The sequence below is a fragment of the Lissotriton helveticus genome, chromosome 1_1 (assembly GCF_964261635.1).
Source record: "Lissotriton helveticus chromosome 1_1, aLisHel1.1, whole genome shotgun sequence".
NCBI lineage: Eukaryota > Metazoa > Chordata > Amphibia > Caudata > Salamandridae > Lissotriton > Lissotriton helveticus.
This window is the reverse complement of record NC_136057.1, coordinates 64151545-64177475: the sequence shown is the minus strand read 5'-3', so window position 1 is coordinate 64177475 and position 25931 is coordinate 64151545. Positions and strand designations below refer to the sequence as shown.

The window sequence follows — 25931 nt, the reverse complement described above, 5'->3', positions numbered from 1 at the left end:
GGGATGACAGGAACGGACAACATTACTACAAGTAGGTAGGGAAGTAGTGCACTCACAGATCAGGAGGTGGCAGAAATGGAAAACCTTTGGTGCAAGGGGGCAGGGAAGAAAAAAACTTGCTGGGGTAGATAACAACAGCAGCAGTGAAAGTGGCTGGGAAGGGCCCATGGTTAGCACTGAGCACTCAGTTAGGCTACCTTAAATCAATGCATGTTGCCACCGGGTGCTGGCTTCCTGGGGGTGCCGTATTTGCAAGTTTATTATGTTCTTTAAAGCACCTGCTGCCTTGTTCCTTTCCTCCAGCAATTACCAGGCCGCACACAAATGTCAAGTTAACTCCTGTGATTAATGTTCTTCAAGGAGAGAGATTGGAGTTTTGTATAGTTCATGTTTTGACTTCTGTGAAGGTAGTACAGAGGGTTAATATGCCTGCTGCAAAGAATGTGTACCATGTAGATTACAGAGTGCATATAATGTAAATAGATCAGCAGGTTACTGCTTTACTTTTGCACTAGATCCTCTTGCAGTTCAGGTCCGGCACCATATGGTGAAGTGGGGTAATCCACTTGGTGTCTTTATATGTGGGCTATACTCTTTTTTGTTTATCATCTCCTCTGCGGTCTCTGCCCATCCTGTTGTTTTATTTAACTGTTTTTGGGGAACTATCAGCCATCCACCTTAATCATGACATGGTAAGTCCCTTGTGTTCCCATTAGGGTCTCTGCCTACTTGCGGAGAGGGGAAATTGCTCGACTCCCCAAATACAACACACAGCGCATTGGCTGGTCAAGGAGGGCAACTGGGAGAAGTCACTGTTGGGAGATTTCGGGTGGTGGTCGACCCTACCTCAGCTCTTGATGGCAGGGTACAGGGATGTAGATAATGGCTCTTATTTAGTCAGACATACTGCTTCACTGTGGGAATATACTGTTAAAAGTGTTCTGATTAGAGATTGTTTGCTTGTGACTTGGACTTCAGGGATCTCCCTGCTCTTAGACTGTTGGGGGCTTCTGTGGACTTGACTGCATGGAGGACAGGTTGTTGTGAAGTGCTAGGGGACCTGTTTCCTAATTAGTAGTTTACAGATTTTGAGGCAGCACAGGAGTGCTTCAGTGTAGGGCCAGGCCAGCATTGCTGCAAATGTGCTGGTCATATGGACCATGGGCACATTTCCCAGGGCTCCAACTACCTCACATACTTTTAGATGCCTGTTGGAGTTCGGCGGGAGCCATCACTGGATTTCACACCTTTATAAGGCATTGACATTGACAGCGGACTGTATGCAAGACCCATTCCTAGACCGCGTCTAGATAGTAATAACCAGTGAGTAATTGTCTCACTGGGCCCCCAAAATTATGAGTTGTGTGCGAAAACCGTGGGCCAGTGCAGTTCCCACCAGGCCCTCTGGCTGCTCGAAGCAGCCAAACCTTCCAGGTGAAAACGCAGCCAAGAATGAGGAACCACCTTGCCACTCATTTGTTAAATCCGATTCCCTGAGGTTACTCCCTATTCTTAAGTGGACAGAGACTGGACTTGTTTTCAATTCCCTGATACATCATTCTGACTAGTTTTGGCATCTCAGGGTCCTGTATCTACCAGGCACATAAAGGGGTACCTCCTCAAGAGGTCCTCAGTGCTCCCATCGCATGCGCAACGACGCCCCTCCATTCCTGAGTTGCAAGTAGCCAACTCAAGACACACATATGCACCATCATTCTTGACCAACATCCTTCCGAAAATCTTCCACTTTCAGTGCTGGTGTAATAAAGTAATGTAAGACAGTCTAGTGTCACCCACTCTCACAGTTCATAAGCGCTGAACTTTCCAGTAGTGTAGACACTAGGAAGAGGTCTTGACTCTCAGTCACCTAGCTACCAAAACCCCACAGTAACATGCCTCTGATTGGAACAGGACGCAGCATCTTCTGTAGTCCTCCTGGACTAAGCAAAGGCAATGTGTGTACTCACAGTCCTTTATGTAGGAATAGAGACCACTCTTTAAGATTTCTTGTGAATTAGGTTTCCTTGATTTTTCACATCCCACCTGAATAATTATGTTTGCTGTTGTTTTGACCTCTCATTCGACCTTTAAGATTTGTTGTTGTATCTTATCAATGTTTATACCAGATTTTTTTTTTTAAACAGTGACTTGAAGGTCCCATTACTAAATTCAGCAGTGAGCACCTGGGTAAATATGCCGATCCAGCTGCATGTATTATGCGAACGAAAGGCAGAGCAAAAGCAAACTTGAGAAGTAAGGATTTCTTCTCCCCCTTCCCACATCACAGCATTTGATTCCTGCATAGTATATTTACGTCAGATCAAGGCTGTTGTACATCTGCCATGTAAATATTTGGGTTGGAACGACTGTTTTGACCCTGTAATTGCTACCAGAAAGGTAATGTACCCAACCCATTTCCAAATACAAATCGTGAGTTATTGATGGCTCTACAGATGCTTTTATGCTAATAATCTTTCATTAGAAATATCTAGTTGCTGTCTCGACTCAACTAAGTGATGGATATCCCTGAATTAAGCGAGGCTGCGGGGGAGATTGAGTTCTTTTATTTAAGAATCCATGTTATTTGCAGCCCCTTCACGAGCGGCGATTAACATGGATATTTAAATAAAAGCACTCAATCTGCCCGCAGCCTCCCGTTACTATTAGAACAATACAGCTAGTTTAAAAACACTGCGTGTATTTCTAGGCTAATCTGACTTGTTTTTAAACTTGCTGTATTGTTCTGATAGTAACGTGAAGCTGCGGGCAGATTGAGTGCTTTTATTTAAATATCCATGTTAATCGCCGCTCGTGAAGGGACTGCAATTAACATGGATTCTTAAATAAAAGAACTCAATCTCCCCCGCAGCTTCGCGTTACCACTAAAACATTACAGCCAAGAAAGGCGCATCAGGGAAATACATAAAACAAACGCAAGTGGCCACATGGAAACACTTACCTCAGCTCCTTTCGCCGCCGTCTCCTGCAATCAGGAAATGCCCGATTTTTGTGCCGTGCGCCTTTTAAAAGCGGCGGCGGCGCGAATACTCTTGCGGGATGTGCCCTCTGTGCCCTCTGTGCGCGCTCCACACATGGGACTGCGCGCTCGGGGGTAGAGAAGTGCGCGGCCGCGCAGCCGCGCGGCTTCTTGGGAACAGTGGCCCTGGGAATCAATTGTTTAGACAACGCACTACGTGTTGCACCAGTATCTACCAGAAATGGAGACTTCGTACCTAGGACCTTAGCGGTGACATAAGGGCCTTGCTGGTCAACATAGAGCTCGACTGGATCCCTTCCTTGCCCTCGGCAGTCCTATGCAAAGTCGTGGGCATTGTCGCAGTCAGACTGTTGGCACTGATTCTGTCGGGGACGGTCAAACGTGTTCGGTCTACCAGGTCTGTCATTGTTGGTGTTGCTTGTGTGCCCTCGTCCCTGTCCTCTATTTCTCAGCCCGCCCGCTACGTCTCTCGTGTCTTTATTTCTGAGTGCTTCTTGCAGAACTGGACATTGAGATTTCCAATGGCCAAATTCTTTGCAAAACGCACACTGGTTCTCATCGAGGTCTGTTCGTGGAGCGCTGGGTGCGGGTGTGCGGTCTCTAGGGGGTGGATTTCTAGGAGCATTCGACTGGTAGTTCCCTCTATACTGTTCCCTTCCTATAGTCACCCCTTGCAACTGAGCAATCATTACCCTCTCTTTCAAGTCCTTTTTCTTTTTCTCAGTCGCTTGATCGTTCTCGTTCTTTTGTCGCTCATAGTATTGAGCCATCTGAAGGATAGCTGCGGGCTTGGAGGCCGCCCAACTACTCTCGCTAGTCTGTAGTTTCTGCGAGACTTCTGGTGTCAGGCCTTTCACATAGTTCTGGACAAACAAGTGATGTCCGGTTGCAGTGGTCATGTCCTGGCCGCTGTAATCAGAGAACACCGTTTCAAACCGGGAGAAGTATTCTGATACGTCTTCCTGGGGTTTCTGGCGACAGGCCGTTACTACCGACCAGTCCACCTTCCTTTCTGGGACTAAGGTTTTTAATTTCTGCACGATCTTATCTGGTAGGTCTAGAATGGCTTTCATAGGTTTCTGTCCCGGCTCTCGCTGTTTGTCTACATCACCGAGTTGTATCCAGGTATGTCCGAACAGCTCAAGGTGGTCGACTTTCCGGATTTGCTTCCACACATCAGCTGGCAGACATAACCCGAAAAACAAATCGATATCCGCTAGGGTCATAATCGTTGAACCCGAGCGGTGGCTAATTCTGTATAGAAGGCTGTGGGGTTCTTTCGCAGATCAGGCAAGGACTTTCGGAAAGTCAGGATGTCTTGCCGATCCCATGGTTGGTAAACCAGTTGTAAACTACCCTCCCTCTCGCATCTTGGTGGTTAATATCGTTGTGTGTTCCCTGTCCTCGTGGGGGAACCCAATAGGGAGCGGCCTCCTTTATGGGCATCATAGTGTCAATTTTTTCTACTCCGGCTTCAGTCACTGCAGGAGTCGTGGTGTTGGTCTCTGGTTTCAGTTCCGTGAGGTGGCGGAAAACTTCAAGCGTACGCGTGAAGAGGTTCACCACATCACACTCGCCTCCATCTCCGACATCAATTTTCCTATACAGAGTCGTTAGGTTTTCAGGGCCTTTTCCTTGGTATCGGTCCTCGTAGGCATTAAGGGTGTGGTAACAAAGGCGTACGACAAAGTGTCGTCTGTGGCTATTGGCATATGTATTGTACATATCCGTTATATAATCCTCACTTTCCTTTCGCACCACCAGTGTCTTTACAATCTTATCGATCCCAGCTCGTTCGTCCTTACTTAATCTATTCGATCTCGCGGGGTCTTTCCTCCCCGCTTCGGGATCACCTGAAGTTGCTGCTTGTGCTGCGCTGAGTGCAAGGGATTCGGTCGGCGCAGAGGCCATGAGGACCGAGGCTCCGGCACTACTCTCGCCTGTAGTTGGGGGTTGCGGGTGCTGTGCTAAGGGTTGGGAAGGGGCATATGGAGGGGGTATGTAGATGATCGGGGGACCTAGTAGTAAATCATCGTTCGTTCGCTGTTTCGAAGGTAGCTCGGGGTAAAGTGTAGAGGGTGTCCTGACGGGACACTGGCCTGATGATTCGGAATCTTGTTTTAGCTTGGTTTCCTCTCTTTCTTTTATTTCTTCCTTTAATTTGTTAGCGGCCAGGTGAGCTGCCTTGCGTAATTCCTTTTCTAACCTGACCTCATTTCTCTTCTTTCGCTGTTCTGTTTCTTTGCGCCACATGCCGAAGCTATCGAGCATAGTGGGTGTTGTCTTATTGTTATAAAGGGCTGTTTCCAGCGCGTTTATTTTGTCGTTATCAAAGGATCCTATCAGTGGCCACTGACTTCCCCGATCCTTTCTCGTGTATTTATGCCACAGCTTACTATAAGCCACGGTGACTAGTCCATATTTAGTAAACATGTCCTTATTAGGGGTGCCCTCCAGTGGAGCCGGATGGTTCACCTCCAATAAGCGGTCCGGGCTGAACCAACTACCAACAAACGGGGCGAAGACAGGCATGACGGGTTACAAAGGGGACAAAAGTCTGCACTACCTATCCTTCACTATCTGCAAAGACTAAACAGAGTATTGCGACCCTGTGCTTATTTGTTAATAGAGAATAATCCAAAGAGAACCAATTCCGAACGATCAATGTTCGGATAAACAATCAATCAAATGAGGGATAAAAATAGGCACGACGGATTACAACAGGGGCAAAAGCCTGCGTTACCTATCCATCACTATCTGCAAAGACTAAACAGAGTATTGCGACTCTGTGCTTGTTTGCAAATAGAGAATGATCCAAAGAGAACCAATTCCAAAACAGTAAATGCTTGGATAACAATCAATCAAATGGAGAGGGAAGCAGGCACGACGGATTACAATGGGGGCAAATGCCTGCGTTACCTACCCTTCACTATCTGCAAAGACTAAACAGAGTATTGCGACTCTGTGCTTGTTTGCAAATAGAGAATGATCCAAAGAGAACCAATTCCAAAACAGTAAATGCTTGGATAACAATCAATCAAATGGAGAGGGAAGCAGGCACGACGGATTACAATGGGGGCAAAAGCCTGCGTTACCTACCCTTCACTATCTGCAAAGACTAAACAGAGTATTGCGACTCTGTGCTTGTTTGCAAATAGAGAATCTCTCAGAAACAATCAAATGAGTAATACTAGTATTTTCAAACAATCAAACAATCAATTCGCAATTCGTCGTGTTACACGACCTTACCCAGACCGCATGGACAGTTTCTTGTCTTCCGCTTCCAGCGCCTGATCGTCCTCTGTTCTCCGTAATTGCTGTGGCACTCCTGATGGTTCCCAGTCAGGACCGTAGATCACTCGAGAGAGGTCTGCTCGGAACCGGTGAAGTTCGGATGATCGGCTGCCAGACGAGGGTCTATCGGGCAGGAGCTCTTCCCGATCGTTGCAGTCGTTCACTCTGTCGTTGGGACCTCTCCCACTGGATCCACGCGTCGCTGATGGGCCCCACGTTTGGGACGCCAATTGTAGAATGGTAGTGCCGAATTCGACCAAGAACCCTTCAGTATTTGCCCGGCGTTATCCGCCTCTCATACCATTCGAGATTACCAAACAAAGAGGCAGGCGCTGGAGACAGAAGGCAGGAAACAGGAGTTTATTCCGACGGAGCAGAACACATCAAATCAGACAACAGGGTATCTTCTCGAGGTGCTCTAAACGCATCCTTGAGGCCTGGCCTCTTTTACACAGGTTTATTGCTTTATTACATAAAACACATTCTTGTTAATACTTTGATGTACGGAAAGGCATCCTCGGAATCTCCGCTCCAAACCCGTTCCCACACATATTTACAGTAAAAGTCCCCACCCCGATCTCAGTAGGTGATGACTATCGCGCAGCTGGATATCCTGCCGGCTCCCGGAATGTGTGCGGCTGATCAGATCTCATGGGGTGGGGACTTTTATCAGTCATAGATTCTTTGAAGAAGGACAGCTTCCTACCGTAAGGGGCAATAAACTGTATCCGCAGGGCTAGGTGATGGCCTGGGATCGGGCGGGACAATCGGGCACAGAGGAAGGGGGTTCATCAAAGAATGCGTGATCATTAAAGGGACGGAGGGAGGTGTTAGTCGGGTACGGGATGTGGCTCCGAGGCAGGGCCGCGCTGAAGGGGTGGTTTATGGCCCAAGCATGTGAGAACGTGGGCTGTCAGCGCGCGGGGGATGCTGGCGGGGTCAGAGAGGGAGAGAGAGAGACGCGCTGGCTATCGGCAGTGGGCAGAGAGGCCATGGCGTTCAAAATGGCTGCTACTTACGTGCACATTTGAGCTAAAAGGGGACAAGATGGCGCCGATAATGTTTACGTCGCAATCTAGATTTTAACAGTACTACCCCCACTCTGTGTATGGGCAAGGACAAGTGGCATCTGGGTGACCTAGGGCCTGGTCCTCGCCGGGGGCAGCTAGGAAGTACCAGTGGGGTAGCCTAGTTGCTCCTGAGAGCCTTTACAAAGGGTACCACATGGGTTCACAGTGGCGTAGAACAGGAGGGTGTCCTAAGGTCAACAGAAACAAATTCAGCAATAATAGGAAGGGTGAATGCACCAGTTTTGGGGTGATCTTGTAGAGAGGGCCATGCCTACCAAATTCAATAGCTGTTTTCTTCAGTGAAACTAACAAGCTTATTCTTGCAGTAGTAGCATTGATCCTTCATGAGTGACTTCCAAGGTATATAATCGGTAAGGACGTAAGCACTGGAGAGATGAGTTAAAGGCCGGCGTAGAATGTTGAGTTCTAACGTACACGCAGTGTAATCAAGATGTGTTCAACTACTCTCCATGTGTGGCTTGGTTATTGGCGAGTACCTCGGCTGGAAGGAAGCTATAACTGGTGACAAGATAGGGGATACGAAGCCTGTACACTAAAAGCGCTCTTCGAGAGAGTTTGCCGTAGTCAAGCACACTGCTCGTGCATGCTACATGTGCCTCAGTTGAAGTGCAGAATCAATGCTGGCACTGGTGGAGTCTCCGTGCAATGCCAGCCTGCATAACATGCTTAAAGATAAAGACAGCGACACTGAAAGTCTACATGTTGCTGGACAGGAACTGAATGAAACAGCTTCTAATAGAATATGTGGCGCCATTACGCAAATTAATACAATTACGCTATGTGGAGTAAGAAAACTAAAGGTGGACAAGGAAAGCACACAGAAATAGTTCAGTACACATTACACTGAAATTCACATGCTATGAAGCAGAGATTAACCAGGTGTGTGTGAAGAAACATTTGAGCACAAAATCGACCAGTGTTATCTGCTTTCATGTACTTGTAGTGTACAAAGATTTATCTCCTTCTCGAAACCATCAACAAATCATTGTCTCTCAACATGCTGAAGAGCAGTCCCAGAAAGAGGGTCGGGTTGGGTTTGCTGAGTTTCCCCAGACGAAGCGGGCCACCACCAAAGCTGCTGCATAAGGTGCCCAGAACAACTCACACCCATAACATACAGAGCTCCGATGGAGAGCCAGGGCGAGATCCAAGCTCCAAAAGTCATTAAGGCGGACGTCGAAGCCAGCACATCACGAGGCGCTAGAGAAGCTCTGTCTGATCAAGTTCCACAGGAAGTGCCTGAGAGACCACTACTGTCCTCCAATGTATACACGGCTACTGCATTCTTAAAACCGCCAACTGTGTTTGATATTGCAAAAAAACAGAATATTGACGATAGATGGATGGATAGAGACTTTTGAAGATTTCATAGATGCAATAGATGAAAAAGAGTATAAAGTATCTTGAGAAACATATCCGGTGAAGGAGGAAAGAAGCCATAAAAAAGAATTTACAAGAAGGTGAAAAGACATATGATCAAATTGAAAAGGCCTTTAATGTCAAGTTTAAGCCAGTGCCAAATGTGAATTATAAAAGATATATCTTCATCCAGAGACCAGGGTAGACCATTGATGAGTTTGTTGAAAGACTGGATGTTTGGTAAAGCACTATAAATTCAATTAATTTATGATTAGGAGGCTACCCTCCTCAGAGTGATCAATGGATGTCTGTCGTAAGCATTTCAACGACGAATGCTGATGGAAACTGAGCTTGTATCAAGTCCTCAAGGCTGCTTGCGCTGACAAGTGTACTTATCGCCAAGTGACTGACATGGAGGCAGTAGGTGCCCAAAGTGCATCGATCACGAGCACGAAAAGTAAGCCAAGGTACAAGGCAGAGGGACACAAGGTCCTGTCTCCACAGAAAAACAAAACGTGTTACAGATACGGACTGTCATTTCCACACGAAGGTAAATGTCCCGCCATTGGACAGATATGCATAGACTGTGGTAAAGCGAATCATTTTGTGACGACTTGCAACGCGAAGATAAAAGTAAGTGTGTTGCAGCGTGAAGACAAAATGGCCAACCAAACGCTACATCAGTGACATTCGATGTACTCCCACAAGGCTAAGCGGTCACACCAATTGAGGCAAATCGACGCAAAATGAAGTTGATAATCGTGTATAAATCATCGAGAAAGAATTCCTCTGTGTGTGTTTACAATGAAAGGGACCATGACAATTGTGCAATATTAATGTTTACTGCAAAAAGGCATGCACATATGGGGCTAGTCGAAGGTGAGAAAAAATCAAAAGTGAAGACAATTCAACATGAAGACAGCTGTGTGTCGATAAATATTATGCCTCTGGAGATGTATCACGAATTATCTCCGGTACCACAACTTTACGAATTCAAAGACTAAAGTATACTCATTGACTGCCTCAACGCTCTTCAAAAGTCAAATAAAAAATTTGTAGCCACGATGAAACTTAAGAAAACTGTGGTGAATGCACCTATTCATGTACTTCAAGGAACAGCTTCAAGTGTTTGCTGAGTTTCCATAGTGCTGCTGATATGGGACTGATATCGGGAACAACACTATGAATGCTCATCGTGAAATTGTAAGTCAATTTCCTTCATTATTTCATGGGTCGGGAAAACTCAAACATTCTATTTTGCGCAGACCGAGGAAGGAGGGGGGTGTGGGGCTTCCCGACATTCAATTGTATTACAAAGCAGCGCAACTCCGAGTATTGGTAGAATGGACACAACAGAAGTCATAAAAACACTGGTTACATATGGATCGGAGCGTTGCAGGGAGGACGATCTGGGATTTGGTATGGAGGCCCAAGAGCGACAGGCCTAAAAGAAATTATATCGGCACCCGCACTACTTTGAGGGTTTGGGACTCGGTTTCCAAGGATGACAGGTGGACTACCTTTCCCTCCCCTTTTACGCCAATACACTTCAATCCTGCTTTCCCCCCAGCGCTAGAAGAGGGTCCCTTTGAGGCTTGGAAGGAGGGAGGCTGCCTTGCATTAACACATCTCTTCCATAACTTCGATCCGCTCACCTTTGACAATTGTAGGAGGGACTATAGGGTTGGGGACAATGAACGGTATCATCACGCACAACTACTTCACTGGGCACTATCTCCTCAGGTGAGAGACGCAGCTACACGGCCCCTCACGAAATATAGGCCTTTCTCACCAAGACCTCCTCCATGAAGGGTGTCATATACGGGTTCTTACTTTCCACTGTGATTTCTCCTAGACCCCGATACATGTCCATGTGGGAGGGAGTCCTTCGCCAAGAAATCACTGACGAGGAGTGGACGCATTTATGGTCAGATATCGCAAGTTTAATCACTCCGTGGAACTTAGGGAGGCGCACATGAAAACCATGATGGATTGCTACCTATACCCAGCCAAGCTGAGACAGATATTCCCTGGTACCTCTGACAGATGCTGGAGGGGATGTGGGCTACTAGGGGACTTTCAGCATATCTGGTGGGACTGCCCCAGCATCCGTCTGTTCTTGGAGGAAATTCTTGCCCATATTAAAGAGATGTTGGGTTACTCCATCCCTACATCGATGGCTACTACCCTACTAGGTCTCCGTGATCCAAGTCTCGAACATCAGACTAAGGCAGATAAAAAAGATTGTGTGGCTCTGCATTGGGGCGGCCAAGCTCACCCTGGCTGCGGCGTGGAAAAGGAAGGAGGCGCCGGCCACCTCCCTCTGGCATTCGCACCTATGGAAGCTACTGAGTCTAGAGCGGAATGGCTGACATCTTTAGGGATGATTTTAAGAACTTTGAATTCCGCTGGGGCCCATTGGTCGCTTTTCTTTCCAAGGGTCTTCCGTCTGCAGTGTGTCCTGCTAGTGTTCGAGCCCTCCACCTGAATGAATGAATGAATGAATTTATATTTATATAGCGCAACTAAAGCCCAATGGGCAGCGTGCTTGTTGTTGCTTACTATTTTCAAAAAACGTTATACTTATCATTTAATTGCGCCGTATATCTGCGCTATATTTTAACTAGATCGCGCTGCATACTTGCGCTTGCTGCAATTCACAGGACTGTCTGGGGCAACCTCTTCCAGCTATGAATCCCTGACAATATGTGTACTTGGCCTCCGTCTTTTTTAAGTTGCTACCACCACTGGGGAGGGGGGAGGGTTTTGGGTGGGGAGGGGGTTCCGTATTTTGTTGTTGTTTGTGTGTTTGTTCCTTCTTATCATTTATTTTACGACAATGCCCACAAGGGAAACTACTTGGTGAAGCACTCCGATTGACATTCCGCAATGCGGTGGCTATTCATTTTAGCCTTGGGACTGTAGGCCACTATACGAGCCGCCGGGAGTGCGATTGCCTTGAGCCTTCGCAACTTCTCCTCTTCATTTGGCAGGTCGCATGGTATACCCTGTTTCTGTCAGAAGCTGTATCCTTCAGAGAGCTAGCTTGTGTGATAGGGGTCCTGCTTATTTGGGGTTTTGTCTTGCTCCACCATGTTGCATTGGGCTTTGGTTTAATTGCTACCCCCTGCGTGTGAAGATGAGCGGGATTGTCGCATGTTTCTGTTTTAAATAATAATAAACATAACTTTGACACAAAAAAACATAGACGAGTTGCGTTTCACTTACAAGAAGCTGTTGAAAAGAAACTTCATTTTTTACTTATACATGACATCATTGAAAGCTCCATTGGTCCGACACCATGGCTTTCTCCCAATGTAACAGTGCCTAAAAGAGACAGGGAAGGAGCTGTACGCATAAGTGTTGACATGCGTCAGGCCAACAAGACAACTGAGCGAGAGAAACCTCACAGTCCGCACATTGCTGATATAATAACTGAATTGAATGGTGCAGAGTTCTTCTCTCGACTCAACCTAAATAAAGGATCTTACAAATTGGCACTTGAAGAAAAATCCAGGTACGTTGCAACCTTTTCTACGCAACCTTTTCAGACTTGCTTACCGCAGCGTGCTTGTTGTTGCTTACTATTTTTAAAAAACGTTATACTTATCATTTAATTGCGCCGTATATCTGCGCTATATTTTAACTAGATCGCGCTGCATACTTGCGCTTGCTGCAATTCACAGGACTGTCTGGGGCAACATTAGAGCAATAGTTCTTACACGCACTTTAATCGTTGGGCTCACCCTGCACTTTGCAGGACTCAGGGCAGCTAGGCACTGACATTCATCACCTCGCGGCGTTTTAGGCCGCCATTTTGGGAGAGGGCATTTGGGGCTGCCGATTCACGGGCGCCATCTTTGTTGGGGGACTAGTTGCTTCCCTTACACTCCTCCCACGTCTTGGAAGAGCTCGCAGGAACCTACTTAAACATCGGATTCGGCCGCTGACAGGTAGACTTGCTTACCGCAGCGTGCTTGTTGTTGCTTACTATTTTTAAAAAACGTTATACTTATCATTTAATTGCGCCGTATAGCTGCGCTATATTTTAACTAGATCGCGCTGCATACTTGTGCTTGCTGCAATTCACAGGACTGTCTGGGGCAACATTAGAGCAATAGTTCTTACACGCACTATAATCGTTGGGCTCACCCTGCACTTTGCAGGACTCAGGGCAGCTAGGCACCGACATTCATCGCCTCGCGGCGTTTTAGGCCGCCATTTTGGGAGAGGGCATTTGGGGCTGCCGATTCACGGGCGCCATCTTTGTTGGGGGATTACTTGCTTCCCTTACACTCCTCCCACGTTTAAGGTTACTTAAGATGGATAGGCAGTCAGCGTGCAGCGATGGCGCGCAGCGGGTGCGCGCCGGAGGTGCGCCAGAGGTAAGCCCGTTTGCGCCCATTCGCGCACAGGACGCGCCAGGCGCCGGTAGGGCTGCTTCTTTGCGTCGTTCCGCTCCTAATTATTCTCGTGACGATCTTTTAAAACTCAACTCTGGCAATATTCCTAGCCACCAGCCTTCTACCATCAGCAGACAGCGAGATTCTCTGTCCTGTGGATTACTAAATGTAAGATCTCTTAGTAAACATTCAGAAGAAATTACGCTACTCATTGAGTCTCATGAGTTAGACGTACTCTTCATGACAGAGACCTGGACTAATGCTAATAGCACGGTGGAGTTAGGACTACCATGCCCACCTGGCTATAAGATCAGACATAATCCTCGGGTAGGGGCCAGAGGAGGAGGAGTAGGGATGATCTTTAGAGAGACAATAGATCTTTCCCAGCTTGATATTAAGACAATCCCAGGCTGTGAATTATTAGGCTTCTCAATTAATGGGCAGGGGGGCGCACTCTATTCAGGCCTGCTGTGTTATAGACCCCCGGCGAGCGCCCTATCCGCTGTAACAGAGCTCATTGATATTATCTATGATCTTTCTAATTTGCATACGAGGCTAATAGTGTTAGGAGACTTTAACTTATGGCCGGACGGTTCGACCGATTCAGCCTTTAAAGAGCTGGTCCAAGCTAACTGTAATATCCAGCTACAGCAGTTAGTACTCTCTCCGACCCATGTAAAGGGTCACGCACTTGATCTCATCTTTGCCGATGCCGGCCAAGTGATCATACGAAACATTCTTCCTCAGTGTTGGACGGATCATGCACTCGTCCATTTTTACCTCTCACTTCCCACCTTATCATCTAAGAAAGGCAGCTTAGGGGCCACTAAGGTGGGCAGACAATGGTCTAAGCTCCTTAAACAATCTTCTCTCCCCACTCTGCTTTCAGACGGCTTCGTTCTGAGTGATCATGTAGACGCGAGCTATGAGACGCTTAGCCAGCGAATCCTAGTGTCATTGGATTCATTAGCCCCGCTGCGAAAAACTAGAGTCAGAACAAAACACGCAATGCCGTGGTTCTGAGAAGAACTCCATCAGCTCAAACTTCGGTGTAGACGGGCTGAGCGGAACTGGAGAAAGCAGTACCTCGAGTTAGATAGATCCCTTTTTAAACAGGCACTGGCGACTTATAAAGCCCAGATTAAACAGGCCAAGGCTAGCTTTTTGGAGGAATCACTGCTGTCAGCGTTGAATAAGTCCCAGGCCCTATTTAAGATCGTCAAAGATTTGTCATCTCCCGCTTGTACTGTAAAGAACATTCCTGCCTCTCAGACTTTATGTGACTCATTGGCACAGGCCTTTGAGGATAAGATTATAACGATTTTGAACAACCTTGCTACATTGCCAGGTTCTGCCTCTCACATCTTGGGCCATCGTACCTCTACGTCTACTTCTGAGAAAGATGCCAGTCTAGCGCAATTGAATAGTTTTCCCCCGCCGTCCTTTGAAGATTTTTGTGTACTGGCAGACGGGGTATCCTCGGGCTCGCCACTTGACCCCCTCCCACCTAAATTCTGGAAATTATTCCGGGAAGAACTTTTCCCCCCCTTGTTTTCTATTTGCTGTCAGTCCCTCGAGTCTGCACGGGTTCCGGACTGTTGGAAGCTGGCGGTGGTCTCCCCTCTCCTGAAAAAGGACACTTTGGAACCCACCTGCCCAGCAAACTACAGACACATCTCGTTGCTCCCATTCCCAATTAAAATTCTGGAGAAACTGGTTACTAAACATCTTTCCAGTTTTATGGAGACTAACGCTTGCTTGGACGTGGCCCAATTTGGCTTTAGACCCGCCCATGGGACGGAGTCCGCGTTGGTGACAGTGCTAGATGACCTGCGGACGTGTGCCGACCAAGGACGAGCTGCTTTTTTAGTACTGTCCGACATGTCGGCCGCGTTCGACACGGTCAATCATACGATCCTGATTGGGAGACTGGAGGAAATAGGGGTGTCGGGATCGGCTCTTGATTGGCTGGTGTCTTATCTTGACAACAGACACCAAATGGTGGCCCTGCCTCCTTTTAAATCCAATACTAGAAGGGTTGGTCAGGGCGTGCCCCAGGGATCGGCCATCAGTCCGATCCTGTTCAACCTCTACCTCCGTCCCCTGATCCAGCTGATAAAATCATTCGGCATAGCAGTCACCAACTATGCTGATGACACCCAACTTGTCTTCTCGTTTGAGGGCAAGGAGGCTGTGTCACAGGAGACTTTCCATTAGTGTATGTCCACAACGGCGGAATGGCTGAGCCTTAATTCTTTACAATTTAACGGCTCAAAAACTGAGGTACTACACTGTTCAATGGATCGTACCCCTAGACCTCTCCCATTGAACTTTTGGCCTCCGTCTTTGCAGGGTACCAGCCTGCCGGCCGAATCAGTTCGTAACTTGGGGGTGATGTTTGACCCCAGCCTGCAGCTAGACGTGTCGATAAACAAAACAGTAGCCACCTGTATGACACTGCTGCGGATGTTGCTGAAGATACTACCCATGCTTCCCGCACATACCAGACCAGAGGTAGTGCGGAGTATCACCTTAAGTAGGCTCGACTACTGTAACTCACTACTTTTGGGGGCACCTATGACCCTGGTGGGAAAATTGCAACGTGTTCAAAACTTCGCTGCCAAATTGGCCCTCTCGCGCCGACGCTTTGATTCATCCACAAAAGCACTTAGGGATCTCCACTGGCTCCCAATCTCCCAGAGGATTGATTTTAAAGCCTTTTGCCTGGTACATAAGGCCCTTCACGGACAGGGCCCTTTCCCTCTGCAGGACTTGTTTTCCTGGTATGTACCGTCTAGATCTCTCTGCTCGGCCTCAGCCCGTCTGGTGGTAGTTCCCAAGATTTCGAGGACCCGGATGGGAGGCCGATCATTTAGGTTTACCGCGGCGAGACTGTGGAACTCCTTACCAATATGCTTGCGCAGCATGGATGATTTTATTCCCTTTAAGAAGGCCCTGAAAACTTATCTGTTTCCAAAAACTTTGTAAATTCTCTCTGTAAGCTGTGCAACTGCCTAAACACTGTGTTTGTATCATCCAAGTCGAAGCGCCAGGATACCCGATGGGTGACAGTCATTGCGCTATACAAATACACCAATACATACATACATACATACATACATATTGGTTTGTTTTGCTACAAGCGATTGAGTTTTGGTATATCCTCTGCTGCAGAACTTTTCCAAGTCGTCATTTCACTTATCATATAGCCTGTAGTAAATGCATTTAACTGTAGTGATATATTGGTATTGTGGGGCTGCACAGAAAGAGCATTACAAAACTCTCATGCAAGTATGACGTTTGCTGAATGATGCAGCCTTAACTCTGAATGCTGACAAACGTGAATTCCACAAGAAAAGCTTGAAATTCTTCAGCCATGTCTTTTGTGATGGGGGTATGAAACCTGATCCAGCTAGCGTGCAAGCATTGTCTACTGCAAATCCCCCACAAGGCATTTATATGATACAGTCATTTCTTGGAACGGTCAATTACTGTTCTAGATACATACAAAACTTTGCTATGGTCATTGCACCAGAACTAACCAAAAAGTATGTGTCTTTTCATTGGTCACGTGAGTGTGAGAAGAGCGTCCAAAAAATCAAACAAGCCATTGAGAGCGCCATTGAAATGCCCGACTTTGATTTCAAACTCCATACTGAGGTTGTAGTTGATGCTAGCCCTGTAGGGTTTGGCGTAATCCTTGCACAGCACAAGGGACCGCAAAATGCCTGGAGACATATCGTGGTACATGCCAATAAGAGCCAGTCACAAACTGAACGTGCATACTCGCACCCTGGGAAAGAAAGTCTGGCACTGGTTTGGGCTTGTGAATAATTTACATGTGTTTGTGTATGGAAAGCCCTTCACATTAGTGGCTGATCCCCAAGCATTGTTGATGGTATTTGGGAATCCCACAGCAAAAATGCCTCCTCGAATTGAGCATTGGGGTTTGAGGTCACAAGAATTCAACTAAACGATTCTTCATCGTCCAGGGAAAGATCAGAAACTGGCTGATTATGCCCTGGTACCCCATGTAAGACAGTGGAGGATTACATCCAATTTATTGTGAAATCGAGTACACCAACTGCCATGTCTTTAGAGCAAATTGCCACTGCCACAAGCCAGGGTTGTGGCATGTCAAGATTAAAAGTTGTGGAACCAGTATTCTAGACCTCTCACTAATGACAGCGAGTATATGAAGTTCAGAAATGTAAGAGATGAACTTTCAGTAACGCAGGAAGGCCTCATTCTGCAAGGTACACATATTGTTATTCACCAAAGTCTCTAAAAACAAGTAGTTGAATTTGCCCAAGAAGGAGATCGAGGAATAGTTGCCACTAAGAGAGCTCTCCGTGATCGAGTCTGGTTTCCGTATCTTGACAAAAGGGTCAAAAAAGAATTGAAGACTTGTCACATATGCAACTGTCTTTCCTCTCAAGTTAGTCAGCAACCTTTGATTATGTCAGAATTGCCCCATCATGCTTGGGAGAGAATTGCTATTGATTTTATATGGCCCTCCAGAGACTGGACATCATCTTCTAGTTATTGTTGATCAATACTCACATTTTTCATTGGTAGAAGACCTTTCATCCACTACACATGAGCAGGGTTATTCAAAACCTAGATGGCATCTTTGTGTCATGACTTGTACCTGCAATCTTAAAATCTGACACCGACCCACCTTTTAATAGTCGAGAATTCAAAAACGTTCTAAATCACCGCAATATAAAGCATCAAAAAAAGCACTCCCCTTTGACCCCCAGGCCAATGGTCTGGTAGAACGCCTCATGCCCGCTTAAAGATCAACAACATTCACACCCATCAGGTGTCGCAGGATTCATCCTCTGCTCCACCCCCAAAGCCCCAATCTATCTATCCCGCCCTTACGTCCCGATGCTCGGACTCTCAACTGCTTATACCTTAACACCAGATCCCTGGTAAAACATCAATTAGACATTTTCCTCCTACTTCAATCAGACAGGCCTGACATATTGCTTGTCTCAGAAACCTGGCTTACGACAGATTCCTTGCCAGACATCCTCGCAGCCTTACCATCAGACTATTATATATTGTCTGCGAACAGAAAACCAGGAAAAACTTGGGGAGGCGTCGCAGCCATTATCCATAAAGACCACACGTTTACCACCTTACCCTCTTTAGACCTGCCAGATACTGACAATCTGGTAATTAAATCAGATAACGACACAGGAACTATGGTACTAGTTTTGATCTATCGTTCACCTATATCTATGCCGTTTTTCCCTCTCTCTCTTTCTGAGCAACTGGCTGGCCTGACCGTTGACTTTGATAAAGTCTTTATGATTGGAGATCTTAACTATTGGTATAACCACCTGGAGGCTGGACCTCACGCCTCAGAACTCTTCGAGCTTCTTTCCAATTTAAATTTCTATCAACATGTCCAAACTCCCACCCATGATAAAGGTCATATTTTAGACCAAATCTGGTCACACAATATCCCCACCTCCAGTCCTACTGTATCACCTTGTATATGGTCCGACCATCACCTGCTGCAATTTTCCATCACTTTGCAGGGCAATTTGAAAACTCCTGCGCCCCTGGGAGGGACGGCCAGGAAATGGAGATCGCTTAGCCTTCCGGAGTTCTTATCCACCCTGACAGACTCCTTTCCGGCTTCGGACCAAGACATCAACCTGATGGATAAAGCACTCAATGACTGGCTCTCATCTGCTTGCGAGGCACATGTCCCCTTAACAAAGTTCTCTCGCTCTCGTCGAATGGACGCCCATAGGTGGTTTTCTACAGAGTTAAAAACTCAAAAACTGGAACTCCGCCAACTAGAAAGAAAATGGAGGCAGGGCTATCATGAAAAAGACAGGCGGTTATTCACGACAGCCCGGAGGAATTATAATAGTTCCATCCTAGCCGCTAAGGCAGCTTTCTTCTCTAACAAAATCTCTACGGCTCAAAACAAGTCGAGAGAAATTTTTAAAGTAGTCAACGATCTATGTAATGACACCCGTACCTCCCCCTCCCAACCCCCAACTCAATCACTGTGCGACCAACTTAACGATTTTTTCCGAGAGAAGATTGACACTATAAAAGCTAGCATCCAGATGACCCATACCAAGGCAACTAGCAGGGAAATTTGTGAAACTCCACACAAACTTCAGTTTTTCCCCCATATTGATTTTCCCAAACTGGCAGAGCTTATGAATCGGGTAAAGTCCGGCTCTCCCAATGATCCTTGCCCCACGCATATTCTGAAGGAAGTTTATTCTATATTACCTCAGGGAACCCTTTCACTTCTGAATAAATCTTTATCACTTGGAATAGTTCCAAACTCATTCAAAAATGCCATTCTGGTTCCAATAATTAAAAAGCCGGGTGCTGATGTAGCTGTGCTCTCTAATTATCGGCCCATATCCCTTCTCCCGTTTGGGGCCAAGCTGCTCGAAGCCCATGTGGCTAGCTGCATCTCTAATTTTATTGAGACATCCGACTACCTTGAGCCAAATCAAGCCGGTTTCCGCCAGGCACACTCCACTGAGGCAGTTATTCTTGCGGTCCTCGACACGCTAAGGTTCAATGCCGACAATGACGAACATCAGGCCCTCGTACTCCTAGATCTATCGGCCGCGTTCGACACGGTGGATCATACCATCTTATTACACCGCGTCGAACAGGCCAGCCTTAGCAGGTCGGCCCTCGCCTGGGTCAAATCCTTTTTAATGGACCGATCCCAGGCAGTCAAATTGGGAAATTTTATGGCACCTAAACTCCCCACTACATGCGGTGTCCCGCAGGGCTCGTCATTGTCTCCCCTATTATTCAACCTATATCTGAAACCATTGCTGCAGTCCCTAAAAAATAGGAAAGTCACCATCTACAATTATGCAGATGATCTGCAACTGGTCTTCCCTTTAAACTCTGTGTATACGCGGCGGATGAATTTCAGTCCACGATGATGCATATTAAGGGCTGGATGGACGAGAATCACTTAAAGCTCAATCCCGGAAAGACTGAGCCGGTACTCCCTGGCAAGAGTATGATTAGCTGGGGCCCTCACTTTTGGCCACCCTCGATGGGATCCCCTCCTAAGCCTGCTCAATCGGTGAAGAGCCTTGGAGTCACCCTTAACGCCGACCTTTCCTTGAAAAATCAGATAGGAACAGTGATCTCTTCCAGCCTCTTTCAACTTCGAAAGATCAGGAAAATCGCCCATCTTCTGACACACTCTGCCCTCATCCAAGTGGTGATCGCCTTGGTTCCTCTCGCCTCGATTTTTCGAACTCATTATATCTGGGCCTCCCCCTCACTCTTTCCAGACGACTACAGATCGTCCAAAATCAAGCTGTCAGGCTAATATTCAAAAGCAATCGAAGGACTTCGGCGAAACCCTTGTTAGCCTCTCTTCACTGGCTTCCTATCGAGCACCGGATCACATTTAAAGTAGGATGCTTGGTTCATAAAGCCCTCCATGGCAAAAGCCTTCATTAATCACCTAATAAATAAATATGAACCAACTCGGAACCTTCGCTCTGCCCATCAGTCCCTCCTCAAACTGCCACTGTACAAGAGAAAACGACTTGGCGGATGTCGATTTGCTTATCTTGCCCCTAAAGCCTGGAACAGCTTCCCCCTTTCTCTTCGGTCCTGTATTAACTTGGTGAAATTTAGGGGTGCTTTGAAGACCTGGTTATTCAAGCAAGCGCACGGTTAGACTACTTCTTTACCATCTGTCTCCCCTCAGCGCCATGAAACCTCTGGGTGACCGTGCGCTTGATAAATTCCGAATAACATAACATAACATAACAGGAGTACTCTAAAGAAGGCTGTTCAGCATTCTGCATTGGGAAAGTTCGACCTCGAAGGAGTTTTGAACACTATTCTTTGAGGTTACTGTTTGACCCCCTCACTCAACCACAGAGGAAAACCCTGCAACTATCATGTTTGGAAGAGTCATGACAACCAAGCTTTCCCAATGGAAGGGGCTGGGTGTGACAGGGGATACATCTGCATTCATCTGCATGCTGATAGTCTTCTTGGGCTGGGAGAGAGGTGATTCACACTTACATTTGAATAGGTTGTGTCCTGCCCTCCCTCAAAGGGCTGATTTACCCCCTCCTGATCGTCTGGAGCCATGAATGGGCTGCAAGGGACAGTTGCACACTTCTGAGGGTTCATTTGAAGTCACCCGTTCATGAAAGACATTTTTGAGTATATGTACTGGAGCTCTGATCCCATGTTTTTAGACGCTGCTTTGGACTTTATAGCCAGACATTGTTGGCTCTACAAACTGCTCATTGCCATGAGGACTGCTGTGCTGCCAGGAGCAACAACCATTTCAACTAACTGCCTTGTTGTGTTGACCTGCTGCAGCTGGGCTGCAGTACAGACTACCAATTTGCAACCTAACTGTATGTGCTGTCTGCTGCCTGCCACCTCCTTTTGTACCCCGAAGTGCTCTCCAAGGGCTTGTTTGCTTGCCCCCTGTTCTCTCGAGATCTCAGGGCCATCAAAGACCTTGTTGCCTCTTTTCTCCAAGACTTCTGCTGGGTGAGCCCATTTTACAAGGGCTAGCATGTCGCCAGTACTCCCTTCTGCACCAAGGTAAAACTTTGTGCATTACAGGACAGTGCATCATGGGACTACAGTGCAGCGCTCTGACCAGGGGAGTGCCTTTGTGCATTCTAGGGAAGTGTTCCACGTTTTACAAACCAGCATGTGGTGAGCGTTTTTTCTCTAGCGTGAACAGCGTTGTTTCGCCTGCAGGCATTACCAGAGAAACAAACACGTCCTTGAGCATCGTGCTCACTGCAGCTGAATTGTATTGTGACCCTCACCCCCAAAGTCTGGCAAGATATTGCCACCATCAGATGCCACCAAGAATAAACTAGTGTGGCCCCTCTGGTCGCGAGACTCGAGGAACAGCCCCCTGAAGACTTGTACTGCTCTAAGATGGTACAGTCCAGCATCTAATGCTGCAGAGCTACAGGAGCTGCATAAAGCCTTCAAGGCAGGCCTTTCGACGACACGTTGTTCTGTAACATGCGGCGGGCCAGCATTCTAAGGCTCATTCCAGCCAGCCTCACCCTCTGGTTTTAACTCGTATACTGCAGGAAGCTCTCCACGTTGGGTCCCACTCCTGAGACATGACAACATTGTTAGCAAGTTACAGATGCCCCGAGGACAGTGACCCTGCACCCACAAAGGTACTGTGAGGCGGGTTGGGTCTAGAAGAGGGTTAAAGCCACCCTGCTCCCCTTCACGGGTGGCTTGGTTTCCCTTGGGCAAAGAGACGTAATTCAAGCGCCCCCAGCGGGCTCCAAATTCGCAAGAGCGTGAGGGGCATTTCTTGTTCAGCATTGTCTCTGCTCTGGAGATGACGGCAAGAATGGCGCAGGGCCGTCCATAGAGGAGTACTGCTGGAAGACTTAAGCTCAATTACTGTTTAGCATTTAGTAGGTGCTCCTGCGCCGTACGTTTGGTTTCTAAATGCAATCACGTCAACCATGTTCACTACAGTTACCGTATGAAATGTAATAGGAGCTCAGGTGCGCTGTGACCTATGTTTTCATAGTAATTTGTATTTTACTCTGTCAAACCTGCATTATTTGCGCGAACGGTGTGATTTAAGTCATTTTGATCTTGTTTGATGTACAATATAGAATTTATTTTTACATAATCCTGCATGGATTCCCTTTTGTGGTTTACTCACTGTGTTGCTGCACGAGTGTGTTGCACAAATGCTCTGCACATTGCCTCTTTAAACTAGCCTGACTGCTCTGCGCCCAGCTACCAGAGGGTGAGCGCAGGTTATCTCAGGTGTGTATCTGGTTTACCCTGACTAGAGTGGTGGATTCTGCCTGGCTTAGGTGCCTACCCTAGCCAACCAGAAACCCCATGTCCAACATTGGTTCTTGTGAATCACTTAATTTCCCAGCATGCTCCTGCTGCAGGACCAGGTCAACGCACTTTATGTAGGAGGACTAGCCTCCATTTGTGTCTCAAAGGGATGTGTGACTCTTTTTCCTAGAACTTACATTTTTTTCCCCTGAATTGTAACTGTTCACTTCTCCATATTATATTAATGCAGCTTTTTCAAGAAATATTTTCTTCTTGTAATTTTCAATGTTTTTTCTATTTTGCAGAACAACAATCACATCTAGAAAATATGAATGGAAAAGAAAACCATAAAGGTTCCGGAGGCAAGATGAATTTTACTCAAAATATCGACTTAATAAAATGGCGCAGAATGCACATAAAGGAGCGACGCTTTGCTTGTAATGTGTGTGAGAAAGGATTTATCAATGAGACACTTCTTGTGAGGCACAAAAAAGTACACACCAGCCTCAGGCCATATCCCTGCGAAACGTGTAAAAAGTGTTTCACTCAAAAGGCAACTTTTTTACAGCATCAAAGAACACACACTGGAGAGAGGCCTTATCACTGCACAGAGTGTTCCAAGCGCTTTGCTCATAAGAATAGCCTTGTACGGCATCAAAGTGTACACACAGGAGAGAGGCCTTATCACTGTACTGTATGTGCCAAGAGCTTCACTCAAAAGAAAATTCTTCTTCGGCATCAACACATACACACAGGAGAAAAGCCTTATCACTGCACCATGTGTGAGAAGAACTTCAATCAAAAGGGAAATCTACTAAAGCACCGAAGAAAACACACAGGGGAGAAACCTTATCATTGCACTGTGTGTTCCAAGCGCTTTGCTGATAAGAGATCCCTTGTACAGCATCAGAGCGTACACACAGGAGAGGAGCGTTATCACTGCACTGAATGTTCAAAGCGCTTTTCTCATAAGTCGACCCTTGTACAGCATCAAAGCGTACACACAGGAGAGTGGCCTCATCACTGCACAGTGTGTTCCAAAACCTTTTCTCAGAAGGGGAACCTTGTACTGCATCAAAGAACACACACAGGAGAGAAGCCTTATCACTGCACAGTGTGTTCCAAAACCTTTTCTCAGAAGGCACACCTTGTACTGCATCAAAGAACTCACACAGGAGAGCGGCCTTATCACTGCACTCTGTGTTCCAAGCGCTTTGCTGATAGGAGTACCTTTGTACGGCATCAAAGAACACACACAGGAGAGAAGCCTTATCACTGCACAGTGTGTTCCAAAACCTTTTCTCAGAAGGCACACCTTGTACTGCATCAAAGAACACACACAGGAGAGCACCAAATAATACACACTAAACTGAAGCCTATCACTGCACAGTTTATGCCAGGAACTTCACTCAAAATGAACATTCCTACAACACCAATTAATACAAACAAGATAGATCTATTTTCACTGTAACAATCTTATGTCCTGCTTACCCCAAAGTAAGTTTTACTGTCAAGTCAAGTCAAGTCAAATATCTTTATTCGGTTATTTAAAATAACAACCATAAAAGCATTGCACACAAAACGTATATTGACTCATGTTTACATAAAGAAGTTAAAAACAACTGGATTAAATTGATTATAAATAATTACAAAAAGTTACAGGCAAAATATACACTCAAAATGTTAAAAAAAGGGATATTCGGCAGACATAAAAGAATGAATATTTTTCTAAAAATATGTCTGTTACAAGCACAGTTAGCCTTCCATACTTTTCCTAAATTTGAGTGCTAATTTAAAAAAACTACACACACATAAGGTACAATCCCAGCCTAACATCTGAAGATAACAAAGTGCTGGTCTGAATTGAGAGAAATTCAATTTTTTAAGACAGGGTTTTAGATATAGCCTCCGTGGTATAATGTAAAATGGACAGAAGAATACAAAATGTGCCAGGTCTTGCGGAGACTTTTCGTCGCAGCCGCAAGCCGGCAACACTTGTCCACGGTAGGCTCCCTTTGGCACGGCCAGCAATAAATGAAATAAATCCAGCCTAAACCTTGTCAGCAGGAAGCGATCGTAGCTTGACATTGGCCTTGACAGGTACGGTTCCATGAGCAGGGTTGTTTTTAATAGCACATGTTTGCGTACACTTCCTTTCCTTATTTCACCGGCCTCCCTGTCTAAATACCTGGAAGAAATAAAAGCCTTCTTCACAAGTATAACATCCAATTTCGTAATGGATTTTGGAGTTAGGAAGAGTTCGGGTCGCCCAATTTCCCTGAAGCAGTTGCTTAGATACTTTATCCAAGGAACCTTAAGCCTGTTTTCCCATGTTAACGCTTCCCTCAGTATTAGCTGGGTAAGAGGGACATCGTTATTTAACCAGCAATTTAGCCAACATACTAAGGGGTTTACTGCTATTTTGTCACATAGAAATGGTACACCTAGCTCTTCATGTACAGAGAAGTTTGCTGTTCCACCAGGAACCCTTAGTAACTGTTTGAGAAAATTATTTTCTGCTATCTCCAGGTCTCCTAGTGGGACATATCCCCATATCTCACTGCCATAACATGCAGTAGCAACACTCTTGGCCTGGTAAAGTTGGAGTAATGCAGCCACTGGGCTGTTGCCCATTTTTCTTGCAAAATTAAGTATTGCAGCATTTGCCCTAATTACCTCTCCCTTTTTTTTCTGTACTACGGGTCCCCAGTTCAGTTGATAATCGAACAGGACTCCGAGATAGGAGAATGCTTTTGTTATAGGGATTGTGACCCCATTAACATTTAAGCAATTTGGCTTTTTGTTACCTTGGCCAACCTTCATTACGAAAGATTTGGAGTTATTTATACTCAAATCTCGAGATTTCATGAATGTAAAAAAGGAGTTTAATAATGTTTGAAGACCGTTAGCAGTTCTGGACAAAAGGACTGCGTCATCCGCATAAAGCAGAACTGGCAG

The 25931-nt window shown here is 46.3% G+C and overlaps 1 protein-coding gene across 1 annotated transcript in view; it reads left to right on the top strand.

The window, feature by feature from the left end:
- The window catches only part of LOC144826382 (uncharacterized), a 100499-nt gene extending 74789 nt beyond the window's left edge, over window positions 1–25710 (top strand). Inside the window, 1 exon segment of the mRNA XM_078684730.1 lies at window positions 23279–25710. Coding sequence (XP_078540856.1) covers window positions 23279–24444 — 1166 coding nt within the window. The 3' untranslated portion in view covers window positions 24445–25710.
- Window positions 25711–25931: the final 221 nt, after the last annotated feature.